The sequence below is a fragment of the Camelina sativa genome, chromosome 2, assembly GCF_030686135.1.
Source record: "Camelina sativa cultivar CO46 ecotype springtype chromosome 2, ASM3068613v1".
Taxonomy (NCBI): domain Eukaryota; kingdom Viridiplantae; phylum Streptophyta; class Magnoliopsida; order Brassicales; family Brassicaceae; genus Camelina; species Camelina sativa.
The window spans coordinates 26,018,168-26,032,847 of NC_141881.1; the positions used below are offsets into that span (position 1 = coordinate 26,018,168).

Genomic DNA, 14,680 nt, shown 5'->3' on the forward strand with positions numbered 1-14,680 from the left:
GTTGTATAATGAGTTTAAAAGTAAAAAGAAAGAACAATGAATATTACTCTTTTGTAGAACAGACTAAGATGAAAAGAAGTCAATAAGTTTGGATCGATTACAATTGTTTTTCTCATACAAATTATAATAGATGAATATGATGCAAAAAAAATAGTGGAAAGCTAGAGAAAGCAAAGGCCAGACAGATTGAGAATTTGTGTCCAACGTGAAATGAATTTTTCATTTTGTAGAAGAAGATAAAACCGTTTAAAAGATTGTGGTGTAGTGTATGAGAAAATTTAGGGATTTTAAGATTTTTTGTTTTATTTTATTTTTTCAATATGTAGAAAAAATAAAAAAATTTGGGGAAGTTACGATTTTTGTTTTTCTTTTTTTGACAGATAATATTTGTTTTTCTTAATTTTATTTTCTAAAAATCATGAATAAATCTTATGTGGCACATTTCTACTGGTCATGTGACTTGTGCTTTATAGTATAAAGGATTCTAAAACAACCCTTTAGTATATGCATGTTTCTTAACTTTAACCAATTTGTTTTCTGTTTTATCAATCGGTATTCAGAAGAATTGGTCAAAGGAAAAACATCATTAACTCAAACTATAAACTCTTTTTTTTTTCAGTTATGTGTACTCCAATCACCAACTTTAAATTTTTTTTGTTCGCCTAGCTATTAGCATATTATTGAAACTACTGTGTCCATTACATCTATATTAAAGTTTGGGTTCAAGAGTATATATTAATCCAATATTGTAAAAGTTTGGTTTGAATAATAGGGATCCTCTGCGCATTCTACTGTCTGGTTGTGACTGTAACAATAAAATCTTTTAACAATGCGTGTAATCAATCACCTAGGCTTAAAGCTTGACTTTTTTTTTTTTAAGGATAACTGAAAACTTTTATTATGTGCAATAATACATGTATAACAGTCTGGTACTCTGGTTGAAAAAATAATTGAATCCAATATTACCATCTCAAATCAAATGCAGCTCGTCTGCAAAAAAGCAAGAAATTTACTTTTAATTTCTTCCACAACAAGAAACAAAACAAAACCTAAATGGTCTTCATATTTTTATGCAGAACACTAACCTTGTTTAAGTTCTTTGCCGTGTCAAAAACACTAACACTGCAAACCCCGCCACGATCAACGCACGCATTACCTGAAAATTTTCTATGATTAAGATGATAAGATTTTGGTTTATCAATAAGCCATGAATGAAACATGTCGATTGATAAAGTCACCTGCCCACCAGGTCCATGTGAACTTTCTGAATCTGCAGAATTCTCAGTCTTATGTTTCTTTGATCTCTCAATGTTCTTCCACTTGTTGTGGCTATTCACTTTCGCTATACTTCTGCAGCTGATCCCCCACTGAAAAAATATATCAGGTAAACAAAAATGTTGAGAAATATCATACAAAGATTGTAAAAACCACTACAGGCCATTGCTTTTGTACCTCACCGATGTTTTCCCTAGTGGACTCTTCTCTGTTCTTATGTAACAAATCTGCTTTTGCCTCATCTGGAAATATCCAGAGACGGGATCCTCTTGCATTCTCTTGTTGAGAATCCTTAAAGCGCACAGATTTGTTTGGTTTCTTCTCACCATCTCTTACTTCTACCACAGAGATTCTTTTTCGCCTCTGCTTACTTATAGAGTCACTCTTCTCCTCTATAACTACTGTCCTTTCATCTCTTGAAACTATTACTAAAGCATCACATCTCTCTGTGTCCTCTTTACTCATTGACTTCTCCATATCCTTAAAGCTAATCTTCCTTTCTTCTGGTTTCTCTAGAGTCACAGCGCTTTCCTGTTGTGGCTGCGCCTTAATTTTCTCCTTCGATTCTTTACCAGTTTGAATCTTTGCTGTCCGAATTTTTGTATCCTGTCAAAAAATCTAGACAATTTTAATCAAAAAAGTTTTAAAAACATCTTGATCACAGAGACTCATAACTCAAAACCAGTCCAAAAAAATACCTGAGGAGTAACTTTGACCTCAAAGTTGCTAATCATTTTCCGCACATTGCTCAAATTCGTCTCTGACATACTCCTCCTCATTGACTCCCGTTTAGGGTTTTTTTCCGGTATGCTCAAACCCTTATCTTCTTGCTTCACTAGCAAGACACTCTCCACTTTTTTAATCTCCAGAAGCTTCTTACTTGAGGAAACATATGAAGAAGATAGTTGAATTTTTGGCTTCTCTTCTTTCTTTGGTTGAACAGTTTCATTTACTTCAGGCTTCCACATTATAAGATTTGGCGAAACCGGTTCTCTATCTGCATTAATCTACATCAGGTGGGAAAATCAGTAGCCTAAGACAAAATCTTTTGAAATATTGTATAAGTGATAGCCATCATTATCAAAGTGACTAATATCCATACTTCAAGCTCGCTTTGTGGAGACAGACCAAGACTTTTCTTAGGATTAGTAACAGCCACGATGTCTCGGGTTTGCATTGGACTTAAAGAAGACAGATCTCTCATCACATCAAGAGCAAGAAAAGCCGGAAAAGAAAATAAACATTTAGCAACACAACTTAACAATGTTCAAACCAAAAAGAACAAGAGAGTAAACCTGAAGCAATGCTTTTAGATTTGGTAAAAGAACTCCCATTGACAAGCTCCTCGTGCTTCTTTCGCAATGCTGATTGTCTCTTTCAAAGCAATCAAAACCAATGGACTTAATCAAGATTGGATTGCAGAGCTTAATGAAACAGAACATATGAAGAAAAAAAAAAAGACAATGAATTTGGTTTTTACCAAGAAACGAATGCGATTTCGATCTTCTTCGGTTAAAACAAACTGCATTTTCAACTGGACATTTCCATAGCCATTGAAGGAAAGTTTCTCTTCCAAGAAACCACTCTCTATAATCATTCTTGCCTCTATCTCTATACCTCCAAAACTTTCCAAATTCAGAAAATCAAATATGTCTAATAAAATTATAGAACCTAGCAATGTGATTCTCTACAGTTCTAAACAAAGATACCTCTGTGTAGTATCCCGTTTCCATTGACATCTAATAGACTAACAATCAGATTTTCTCGGAGCCTCGTTACTGGACTGGTTACCACATTGAAGCAAAGAAGCAAGAAAGTGTCACACTTTCAAAAAACAAGCTCCAAACTTTTAAAAACTTGAAAATTCAAAAGGATCAGTAGAGAAATTTACAAAATGTAGTCTCCTGAATCCGAGGTTCGATACTCTAGCTTCCCCATAGCAACTGATACAAGAAGACAAGATTATAATTTTTTTGAATGTTCGTGAGTTCGTCCATAAAGTAAATGTGAAAGAGTTCTTTTAAGGGAACAGAGAGTCAAGTTAAGACCTTTAATGGAAGTGTTTGAAGAACCTGGAGGAGAAGATGTCTGAACATCATCAATAAGACCCAAAACTGAGGAATTGAACAAAGACAACATTTGTTAAAAAGGGTGTTTTGCCCGAAATTGAAAGTGTCTTCCTTTTTTTTCTTCTGTTATTACCTGAAACTTGGATAGTTCCTGGCATTTGTCAGAGGTATACCACACACACACGCAGGATTGAAGCAAAAAAAAAACGAAATTGATGGTTATGGAAGAAGAGGAAAAAAAACCAAAGGATTGGATGGAAATATATGTTTGTGGTTGGAATTAGATTTTTGAATGTTGAGGGAATTGAGAGTGGACCCATTATTATTATTACTGTGTTCTCTTGATGAGAGTTTAATTAATTTCTCTATATGCCAAAAACATTTATTGCTTTTTTGCCTCATTCCATGATGATGAGAAAATGCATACAGGCATAGTTTAATCGTTTAGGTTTTTCTTAATTATCTTTTTTTTTTCCCTCAAAAGTTAAATATATTGATTTAGCAAATGTCATTACAGAGATTGCAATAGCCAGATTGGGTTTATCACCGAATTAGCATAATACAAATTATCAATACAGCCATATTTTGCTAGAGCATTTGCTACACTATTACATTCCCTCCTTGTAAAGATAAATGAAATTTGCCGCAAACGTGATTTCCACAATGTAATGTCTTGTAGCAGATTTTTTAAAGATGCATTTGATTTTTGTCCATTCACTAGATTGATTAAAACTTCACAGTCTCCTTCAAAAATAATTGATTGAAAACCTCTGATCCAAGCTTGTTGTAAAGATATTAAGAGACCTTTTGTTTCAGCTTCTAGTGCTGATCCGGCATAAGAGAGCTTTGTCGCACCCCAAGCTTAAGGTTCACTGTGATGATCCCTGAATATCCAGCCACATGTTTCCTGTTTAGTTTGATCATTAAAACCTGCATCAAAATTGCATTTAATTGATGGATGTAATGGTGGTGTCCAAGTCTTTTTGTTGTTTATGGCATTGTGTGTTAACTCCTTAGGTTGTTGAGTTTTAATCCATTCTTTTGTGTCCAATTTAGCCATTAAAACTGTCTTGCTTGCACTTTCCCGGAAATTATTAAAAACTTGATTGTTTCTTGCTTTCCAAATACGCCATAATAGATTGAATGGTAGCAGTGAAGCAAAATCATCTGTTGTCTGTGATGATCTACATATAATGTCAGAGATGATCTCTTCTGCAGTAGATGAAATTTGATTGATATTTATTAGAGTTGAGGCAGTCAATCGCCATGCCATTGCTGCAAAGGGACATGAGAATAAAACATGGTGATATGTTTCATCACTTTGGTTACATCTTGGACATTTTGAGTCAATATTCAGACGCTTTGTTCTTAAACATGTGTTTACTGGTAATGTTCTTGATACAATACGCCATAAGAAGTGTTTAGTTTTGGTATTATCCTCAACTTCCAGATTTTGTTTTTTAGTTCCACCGAGCCATGAGGTATGTCCGGTATTTCTCCAGGGTCGAAAGGGTAGTGAGTGACAAACCAGTATCCTGTTTTAACAGTGTAGTCGCCTGATTGAGAGTAGTTCCAAATGAGTTTATCTTGTGTATGCACTTGAGATAAATGAATGTTGCGGATTGAAGTATGCTCTGCTTCCAGAATCAGTGAGGACAGTTTTTGGTCATCCCAAGCTCGAGTATTACCATATGTGGAAATAAGATTATCAAGAGTTAAAGATTCCTGTGGATTGAGAGTTTGAATTGGTCTAGGTGGATGATCGTCGATGACATTGTCTACTCCAAGTCTTATATTAGAACCATCTCCCACGATAAAACGGCCTCCTTTTTTTAGAAGATCCAAACCGATTAGGATTGATGACCACCCGTATGATTGTTTTTTCCTAGCTTGAGCATCAAGGATTGAGTCATCTCTGTAATCTCTGTTTTTCATTACTCGAGCAAACAAAGAGTTTGGATATTGTATTAGTCTCCATGCATGTTTGGCTAGTAGGGCATCATTGAATTTAGCCAAATCCTTGAACCCCAAGCCTCCTTCCACTTTTGAAATCTATAGTTTCTTCCAAGCGATCCATGGAATACCTCGGTGGTTTGATGATTTTTCCCACCAGTAATTCATCAGTAGTGATTTTACCTCTGAAGTTATTCCTAACGGAATTTAAAAACAAGACATCGCATATACATGCATGGATATGCCACTGATTTGAGCATGATCTCTTTTCCAGCAGGAGATAGTTTCTTTCCCGTCCATCCACATGTTCGTTTTTTAATTCTATCAACAATGTATGTAAATATTTCTTTCTTTTTTCGACCAAACTGTTCTGGGAGACCAAGATATTTACCTCCTCCTCCATGATTTGGTATGTCCAGTATTGCCATTAATCGAGTTTGTGTAGTCCCAAATACTCTGTTTCCATGTTATCATTGACTTTGAAGTATTTATTTTTTGACCCGAGGAGTATTCATAGATATCAAAGACATCTTTTAGAGCCTGACAATTTTTCTTGTTTGCTTTACAGAAGAAAAGGCAATCATTTGCAAATTGCAAATGTGTGATACTTGGAGCCCCATTACCAATTCTGACTCCTCGAATATCACCCTCTTGTTCTCTAGATGTAATTAAATGGCTTAAGATATCTGAACAGAGGATGAAAAGATAAGGAGATAAGGGGTCCCCTTGTCTAATACCTCTTGTTGGTTTAATATGACCATACAGAGCTCTATTGATTAGTACAGAGTAATTAACAGAGGTTACTACTGCCATGATCCAACTAATCCAATGATCGCAGGATCCAAAGATCTTCAGAGTTGTTTCTATAAAATTCCATTCCACACGGTCATATGCTTAACTTACATCTGTTTTAACTGCCATGTAGTTTTGCGAAACTCGATTCCGGACCTTCAGAGAATGCATAATCTCATGGGCGATCATAACATTGTCTTGGATAATGCGACCAGGTATGAAAGCTGCTTGGGAGTCTGACACAATATCATTCAGATGCAGTTTTAGTCGTTGGACTAAACACTTAGAGCCTATTTTGTAGAGGACATTACAAAGAGCTATAGGTCGGTAGTCGCTTAATGTTTGGGGATTTTCAATCTTTGGAATCATACAAATGTTAGTATGGTTGATACTAGGCTTCATGTTGGATGTGTCAAAGAAAGTACGAACTTCTTGAATGACATGTGGTCCAACAGTGTCCCAGCAGCTTTTGTAGAATATAGCTGTTAATCCATCTGGACATGGAGCTCTGTCATCCCCAATCGAACATACAGCAGAATAGATCTCCTCATTAGTAAATTCTTTGGTTAAAGTTTCATTTGCTTCAAAAATGATTCTCGGTGTGAAATCCGCAAAAACCGTTGGTGAAACATGGTGGCCTGATGTTGAAGAAATGTTCAGCATGGTCTCCTATCTCTTTATCCCCTTGGTGAATAATTCCTTGATCATCTTTAATAGAATTTATCCAGTTCTTAGCAAAACATGTTTTTGCAAAAGCATGTAAAAAGCTGGTGTTTCGATCCCCTGAAGTCATCCACGTGTTCCTGCTAATTTGTTGCCAATGTTTTTCTTCATCGTTATAAGCTTTTGTAAGATCATCTTGAAGGTTTGGGATTGTTCTTCTTATCTCAGGAATGAGACTCTCCATTGCATAATTTAATTTGGTTTGAATTGACACTATTCTTTGCTCAGAGTTTAACTGATTGTCCCGCTTTAGATTCGCCATAGCTTGTTTGCAGTTCCTTATTCTTTGATTGATTGGTATGTCCATAGAGTCAGTGTCGGAAAGTCACCCTGTCTTAACCGTTTCTTGGAAGCTTGGTACATCCACTAGGCATTTATCAAACTGGAATGACCAACGTTTGCGTCTTGTGAGATCTTTCAAATCTAGGAAAATAGGCTTGTGATCAGACCCTGCAAAGTCTAAGAAATGGGTCTCTGCATTTGGGAAGCTCGCAGCACCAGCAGAGTTAAACATGGCTCGATCTAAACAACAATGTATAGTGTGGGAGTGTCTTTCTCCAACCCATGAGAATGGATTCCCTTTTGATCGGATGTCTTGTAAGTCACACACAGAAATCATGTGTCGAAAATCTCTAAAAGTCCATTCATCACGTAGTGGTCCTCCAATCTTTTCTTTGTTGGATGTTATTTCATTAAAATCACCAATGAGTAGCCATGGTGTGTTACGAGTATGTGAAAATTGCTCAAGACGTTCCCATAGTTCATATCTCTCACTTGAACTGGGATGTCCATACACACAACACAAATAAAACACAACTTTATTAAAGGTAACTGAAACATTAATGAGTCTCTCATCCTTAGAAATTATGGAGAGAGACACATTGTCATTACAAAACAGAGCTAAGCCACCACTCCTACCAAGAGGGGGCTGTACAATAACATTTGCAAATCCTAGGTCGTTCTTAAGTTTAGTTATTACATCACACTGGTTTAGAGTTTCTGAGAGGAAAAGAAGATCACACTTAGTAGTAGTATAGTTTTTTTAAACGAGAATTTGTTAACTACAGACCAACGCCTTGGCAATTCCATTAAAGGATCTTCATATTGGATCTATTGGGGGTACCGGGCCCCCGCGCCTCCGTCGAATCCTTTGTTAACAGAACAAGAGCCTACTGAGATCGTTCGTTGATTCTTCTTCCGGAGTTGATTCAGGACAATCAACACCCCCACTGCTTCTGCATTGTTAAAAGTGATCTCAAACTCCACTCTCTTCCGCTTCAAGAAACCATTGTCTGTGTATGCATTATCAGGTTTCTCCTCACGGAAAATTTTTGGCTGATGATAATCAGCAGTGTGTTTTCCTGCTTTCTTGGCTTTAAGATAGCAAAGACGCTCAGCCGACAGGTCTTTGTCCTCAAATAGACTTGGGAGGGCATGGTGTACAACAGGGTGTGGTACATAGCGCTGAACTTGAGTAGTTGATGATGGCGGTACTTGTAGACCCGGTATCAGGCTTGCTGGATCCATTGATGGAAGGGTGTTTACCTCTGACATGTCCTTGTCACCGTCATTGTGATCATCCCCCTCGCTATCATTATCATAGTTTTCTGGACCAGGATCCTTAAAACCAAGTGGGCATTCCTTGACATCATGTTTAAGAGAGCCACATTTGGTGCAAAAGTTTTGAAGTCTTTCATAAGGAAACTTAACTATGGTGTTCTCATCAGCAATGAAACATATGTTCTTTTGGAATCGCAAAGGGTCATCTATGTTCCAGTCTATCCTAACACGAACTGCACCAGTTTGGTTTTCATTCTCATCATAATCAACTTTCGAGACATAGCCTAACTTATTTCCTACCCATCTAGCCATAGCATTAGTTAAGCATAGGGTTGGAATACCTTGGATTTGGACCCAAAATGGGATGATCTTCATGTTTGTCTCACTAATGTTTGGGTACCACCGATGTGTAGTGACCATTCAATCATTGAAGGACCACGGTCCTCGACACAGGACAAGATTCAAGGAATCTTCAGATTGGAAGCGAAATTGTACACGTTCGCCTTCAAGTATTCGTCCCACACATTCATCAGCAAGGCCCCAGACTCTTGGCATATGTCTGATCAGAGTACGCAGGTTCTGCTTTCTGGGATTGACCGGAGTCACAACCAAGGTGTGCCGATTAACAGCAATTGCACGATTGAGAAATTCTGGTGGTAAAAAGATTGGAGCATCTTCAATGCCCAAATCCAAGTCTTGAACGGATTTGAGAAGATTATCACTCATGCTTTTCGTTACTGGTTTGATGAAGAGAGACAATTGATAGATTGATGCGGAAAAAAGAGGGAAGGAAGGGAATTTATAGGAGTTCTATGGTGGTTTCGGTTGACGGTTAACTCTCGTGAAATAGGGAAACAAGTAACTGTCATAAAAAACTGACAGAAAAAAACCGCCGATATGGATTCCTAACACCGGATGTAAGGATTTCATGGTCGGAAAAAACTCCTAATTGGAGACAAGATCAATGATGGGAAGATGAATAACGGTTGAGGACGATTGCGAATCGAGTCGCTCAGAGAGAAAACCATCGAAAAAAATTTGTTCATGTTTACAATAATAGGTATTTACGTGCATGTTTTCGTTAAAAGATTCTTGTCATTGCATGTTTTCGTTAAAAGATTCTTGTCATTTACGTATTGGATTAATTTTGTTTTCAAATATAATGTAAAATAATGTGTGTTGATAAAACTATGTAAAGAGGTCATTAGTGTGCAGTAAAATAAATAGATTAGTCATTAAACTAGACAATACTAGAATAAAACTGACATTAAAAACTAAAAATATTTGTTACGTAATGATATTTAGAAGCCTTAATTAAACGTTATTTTTATCAGTAGTAATATTTGTCAGAGTCAATTTTACGTTCATAAGAATCTTAATTTACAATTTAGAGTATCGTAAAATTCTGAAACTTAAATTTCAAGTTACGTAATCCTGATCATATTATTGTTAAAAAAAAACAATTCTGATATTTTGTTTAACCTTTAAAGTTTTGTTGTTGTATAATCATCCATCCATGATTGGCGTGGCAAGTACTGTACTATACATAGTGACCCTAAACAATAGAAAAAAAAGCATTTCTTCATGTGGTTGATTCAGACATAGGTCAACCGCATATATGCTTTTATAAAAGTAGGAAATAAATTAGTAAGATAATTTTATGAAAAACTAGAAGAGAAAATATGTGGGCTTGCAAAATGTTGAAGATCTCTTCTTTTAAGATTGATGTCGTCGCCTTAAATTGCAACACAAACGTATTATCTTCTTTACATATGATCTCTTGTCTTATATACACATTCATATTATCCCTCATCATCATCTTTGCCCTCATCCTTCTATATATCTTGTGTTTATCATATTTCCACAACCGATTTATCCAATAGATATATCCAACTCTAAAAAAAAAAATGTCTTAAGCAACGTAGTCAGTATAAACTTTTAAAATTAAAATGAAATTGTGAATGTTATACCTTCTAATATACGTACATTTTAAAGCCGGTCATCCATTACGATTGATCTCAATTGTGATGATATATGTATAAAGATAAATAGATAAGTAAATTTACTCTTAACTGATTATATTATTTATCAAATCTCGTTACACAATATAAAGATGTAAATAAACAAGAATACCCACATTATCGGGTGATTAATGCTCCATCGGAAAAAAAAAAAAAAAAACAACGACACAAACTCTAAACCAAAATCTCCATTAACATATAGAGCTATTATAGCTATCGTAATAAACTCTCACACACTTATTATAAAATCTTTTGACTCCTGATATTAGACCAACTGCAAAAACTAAATTACTCACTCCGAGATTTAACAATTAATCATTATTATTATTATTATTATCACTATAGTCTATATAACTATAAAATAAACCTTTTGTAATCGGAGATCGTGATTATCTTGATCAACCGTGAACCATTCCATACGACAGAGCCATGAGCAAAATAGCAGCCTCCTTCTCATCTTGTGGGAACACTCGTTGATAAGCTGTGCTTTTGCTTAACATTATCGTCAAATCATCGAAGCAAAATTTGTTCGACGAAATCGAAGAATTAGAAGAAGTTGTTGATTTGCTGATCTCGGAATCTCCGGGAACCGTTTCCACTTCCATTTCCTCCTCCTCTTCTACTTGGATCTTGCACTTTTTTGCCTTGGCCACCACTGGAGGAGAAAGATTGTATTTTTGATCCCCTCCGTTTGATCTCTTTTTCTTGTTTTGCAACTTCTTTTTCAGAGGTGATTGTTGCACTCGGGCCGGTACCGCTACCTCTTGATCACCGGCAGCTGCCGCCGCGGCCATAGCGGCTCGCCTCGCCTTTCTTTGCCGTATGCCACATGCGTTACAAAGAGACTGCAATAATAAATTAAGATTAGTAAGCGTATAGATGACAAAAACAAAGCGATAAAATATTGGACTCATGTATATCATTGATTAAAGCTTTAATGTCTAAAGGATGCAGTAGCTTTAAATAAATCTAATATCTCTGCGTTCTTAACATATACCTATTTCTTTTATATTAAAGGTATGAATTAAACTTAGGTACACATATATATATATATATATAGTATGACATAATTACATATAGTGTGATTAATTACCTTGGGACCTCGAGGTCCACTTCGCCAAAGAGGAGTCTTGGTCGTGTTACAATCCGAGCAAACCCTAATCACGCCATTGTTATTACCATAACCAATCTCGTTGATCGTATTGTAGGGATTTTCCGTGGTCGCAGCTGTGGTTGTCCTGGTGAAGACTTTCTTGAGATTGAGATCTTTATTCTGATCTTCTTCGGAATTAGTCTTATGATTTAGAGGGCAGTGATCATTTCCTTTATGATTATTATTATTATTAGTCTGATCAGTGGGCTGGTTATTGTTGGTGATTGTTTTCTTGATCAACCGCATCTTTGGGGATATCAACCACTTGTCGGAGTCTGAATCGGGTTTTGTCGGGTTTTGACGAAGAGTATTGGTTTGGTCTTCGTGATCTTTTTTCCTTATCGTTAGTTTCAGTCTTGTCTCCTTCTTTGGCACCATGTGATCGTATGATGATGATGATCCACCGTTAGGCACAAACATTTTGGCCTGATATATATCAACGATCAAGGTTTATGACCAAGCAAGAAATACAAATCTGACATACGTACAGTTATATCTTCGATTCTCCCTTTTTATTTAATAGATTAATTTTCTTATGTAAAATTTTCTGCAAACAAATTCAGATTAATATATGTTTTGAGAAAATTACATGATTAAGCATAAGTTTTGCAGCTAAAAAAAAAGATCGTGCAAGGATAAAATTTATACACACAATTAAAGTTGATATAAAATTATTATAAATATACCTTGAGGGGTTGAGAAAGATGGAGATGATCAGCATGGTAAGTGTTGTTGTAGGCAACATGTTGATCTTCTTGAGAGTTAATCAAGAAAGGGAGGTAAGAGGAGAGAGACGAAATGGACGAGGAAGAAGATGAAGAATTAGAAGGGACTTGATGATGATGATGAAGAAGAGACGAAGAGGATCCAAGAGGATAGAAAAAGGGTTGTTCGTGATGGTTCTGATCTTCGTTAAGATCTATAGAGTAATGAAAATTCGAACCCATTGCTGAGAAAGAGAGATGAAAACACAGAGAGAGAGATATATATAGAGTTAAGATGCGAGATTGAGAGAGATCATAGACGGCAAAAAGAGTCCAAGCTATACTATGTTTGATCCTTTTTAAAGGCAATGAGATGAGACACGAGCCAAACACACATGGTTGCTATTATATACTTTTATTTTATATATATGGTTTACGTGAGTCTAGAGTCAGGGTACTTATGTCTTATGTATACATCAACTTGTACAGTGATTTTTAGACGATATGGATAAAAAAATACTGTTCTAAAATCCTACTTTCGGACAAGTCCGGATACCTTTACCAAAGATTTTAAAAGTAATAGTAATGATTATCGTGTCCGTTATATGTTTTTTATTTTCTAAATGTCAAAAAATTACCCCAAACTTCTCTTCTTCTTTTTTTCTTCCAATATACCATATACTATGAGATTGAATCTATAAGTTTCTCTGCATATACTAATGCTATAACGGACATAATTGTTTATCTATCCAAACGAGAAGCTGCGTGGCTGAAGTTGATCTGCAATTAAAAAAAGTTGATAGTACTATGGTCGTTATTAAAATTTAGAGAAAGTTAAATATATATGTACATGTATAATTGATTAATTTAGAGGTTCACGTGAGTCCATGGCACCCATACGAAACCAAACAGAAGAGACAAAGTGTGTGTATGTGGAATGGTACTGGACGGCCCCAGTCAGAACGAACCCTATCTGCAATTTCCTTACCCCACTAGAGAAACACAGAAAATTAAAAATAAAACCCTAATTTATATAAATTTTTTCGAGAGTGAGAGCCACACAAATCATGATCATTGTTGAACAAATAAGATCCTTTTACTTGTAGTCTTTTCAAATATAGGGTTTCCTATATCTCATCAAGGCTTTACTATAGAAGAAAAAAAGTTAAAATTTGGATTTCTCATGTTCTTTTCATACCCCCTAAACTAAAACCATATTGTATCAAAGAATCACTAATGAAAAAGGTTAGATGATCTTTCAACTTAGTAATGTTATCATTTTATGATTCTATTAAATTAATCAGTAGAAAACAGTTATTGATACAATAAACTTAAGAAGTTATACAGCATTTTCTTATTGAAAAGCTAACTAGCGTGATATAATTTTTCTATTGACAAAAAAAAAGTCAGTTAGCTTTAAATATATATAGAAGAGAAAAACGTCAAAAGAAACTAATAATTTCAAATAGATCATGACAAAAGGAATTAGTGCTTTTTTCCAAATAAATGGCAGTGGATCAGCTTTTGTAGTATGAATTTGCAAACGATCAAATAATTATAAGTCCAACACTGATTCGTTGGTTTTATTTCCTAATAATCTAAGTTGACTCACTTGACAAAACAAATTCAAGATCTCTTGAAACCCTAGTATACTAAATGTAACTCGTGATCCTTTCAACTGTGCATGTGATATATCAATAATCTCTCCAAGAGGAGAGAGAAAGAGAGGATCCATGATTGAGAGATAGGAAGTGAGTCAGAGGGAGAGAGAGATTTAGAGAGAGGAGATGAACAGAGTGATGAAGAGATAGGTTTAGAATGGTAAAGGAAGAAAACATCCCCACCTTAGTATTGCCAAACTTATTCAATTCCTTCTCATCAGATTTTACAGATCACTGAGGACCCCCACACACAAAGAGACAATCCATCTTTAATTTCAAAATTTAAAATTTTTGCCCATCAATTTATATTTGTTATATATCAGTTTCTCAAACTAAATGATCTAAGAAAAAAATCTGATCTACTATACTTAGTAGCTTTTTATATCTGAATATGATCTATCACTCCCTATATTTGAACAAAAACTTAAAGATTTGGCCAGTGCATCTTATGAGATCCGAACTTAGCACTATTAGTTAAACATAAATATTTGCTCAATATCACAGCGTACAAAGTCAAATGAGATATTCTATATGGGCAAAATGATTTACGCAATTTCATAAATTATCTACTCTCTCGATCGAACATAAAGAGATCATAAGTATATAGAGGATATAAATTTCATATTTAACAAAGAAAACCATTGGTTTGTGACCAAATGATATATGTGTTTTTCATTGGTATAAGTACAACAATCCAAAACAAACAAAATAATGTGCCCAAAAGAGCACAATAATTATATGGATCATGGATGTTAGGATTAGTCTCACA

General features: G+C 35.3%; 3 protein-coding genes across 29 annotated transcripts; all 3 read right to left on the reverse strand.

The window, feature by feature from the left end:
- Nucleotides 1-865: 865 nt before the first annotated feature.
- LOC104733665 (uncharacterized) lies at nt 866-3,641 on the reverse strand. Of its 27 annotated transcripts, none has more exons than XR_015583014.1 (12): nt 3,478-3,641; nt 3,324-3,389; nt 3,167-3,218; nt 2,985-3,058; nt 2,756-2,886; nt 2,571-2,649; nt 2,378-2,472; nt 1,974-2,282; nt 1,458-1,881; nt 1,247-1,367; nt 1,086-1,156; nt 866-990 (listed from the first exon to the last, which is right to left on the reverse strand). XR_015583014.1 is itself a non-coding variant. In XM_087489691.1 (12 exons), the coding sequence occupies exons 1-12, from the start codon at nt 3,500-3,502 to the stop codon at nt 976-978; spliced, it is 1,467 nt and encodes a 488-aa protein (XP_087345817.1). In that variant the 5' UTR covers nt 3,503-3,641; the 3' UTR covers nt 866-975. The 27 variants fall into 27 exon arrangements, 12 of the variants coding, with proteins under 12 accessions (XP_087345817.1, XP_010451532.1, XP_010451535.1 ...); XR_759046.3 differs by having other exon boundaries at nt 1,239-1,367; XR_015583007.1 differs by having other exon boundaries at nt 1,086-1,167; nt 1,239-1,367; nt 1,453-1,881.
- A 5,151-nt stretch (nt 3,642-8,792) lies between these two features.
- LOC147949221 (uncharacterized) lies at nt 8,793-9,098 on the reverse strand. The gene has a single exon (XM_087470656.1). It carries the CDS (start codon nt 9,096-9,098, stop codon nt 8,793-8,795), a length of 306 nt encoding a protein of 101 aa, XP_087326782.1.
- A 1,335-nt stretch (nt 9,099-10,433) lies between these two features.
- Nucleotides 10,434-14,073, reverse strand: LOC104761751 (GATA transcription factor 21). Its single transcript, XM_010453246.3, has 3 exons — nt 12,233-14,073; nt 11,487-11,972; nt 10,434-11,238 (listed from the first exon to the last, which is right to left on the reverse strand). The coding sequence occupies exons 1-3, from the start codon at nt 12,491-12,493 to the stop codon at nt 10,792-10,794; spliced, it is 1,194 nt and encodes a 397-aa protein (XP_010451548.2). The 5' UTR covers nt 12,494-14,073; the 3' UTR covers nt 10,434-10,791.
- Between the last annotated feature and the right edge of the window lie 607 nt (nt 14,074-14,680).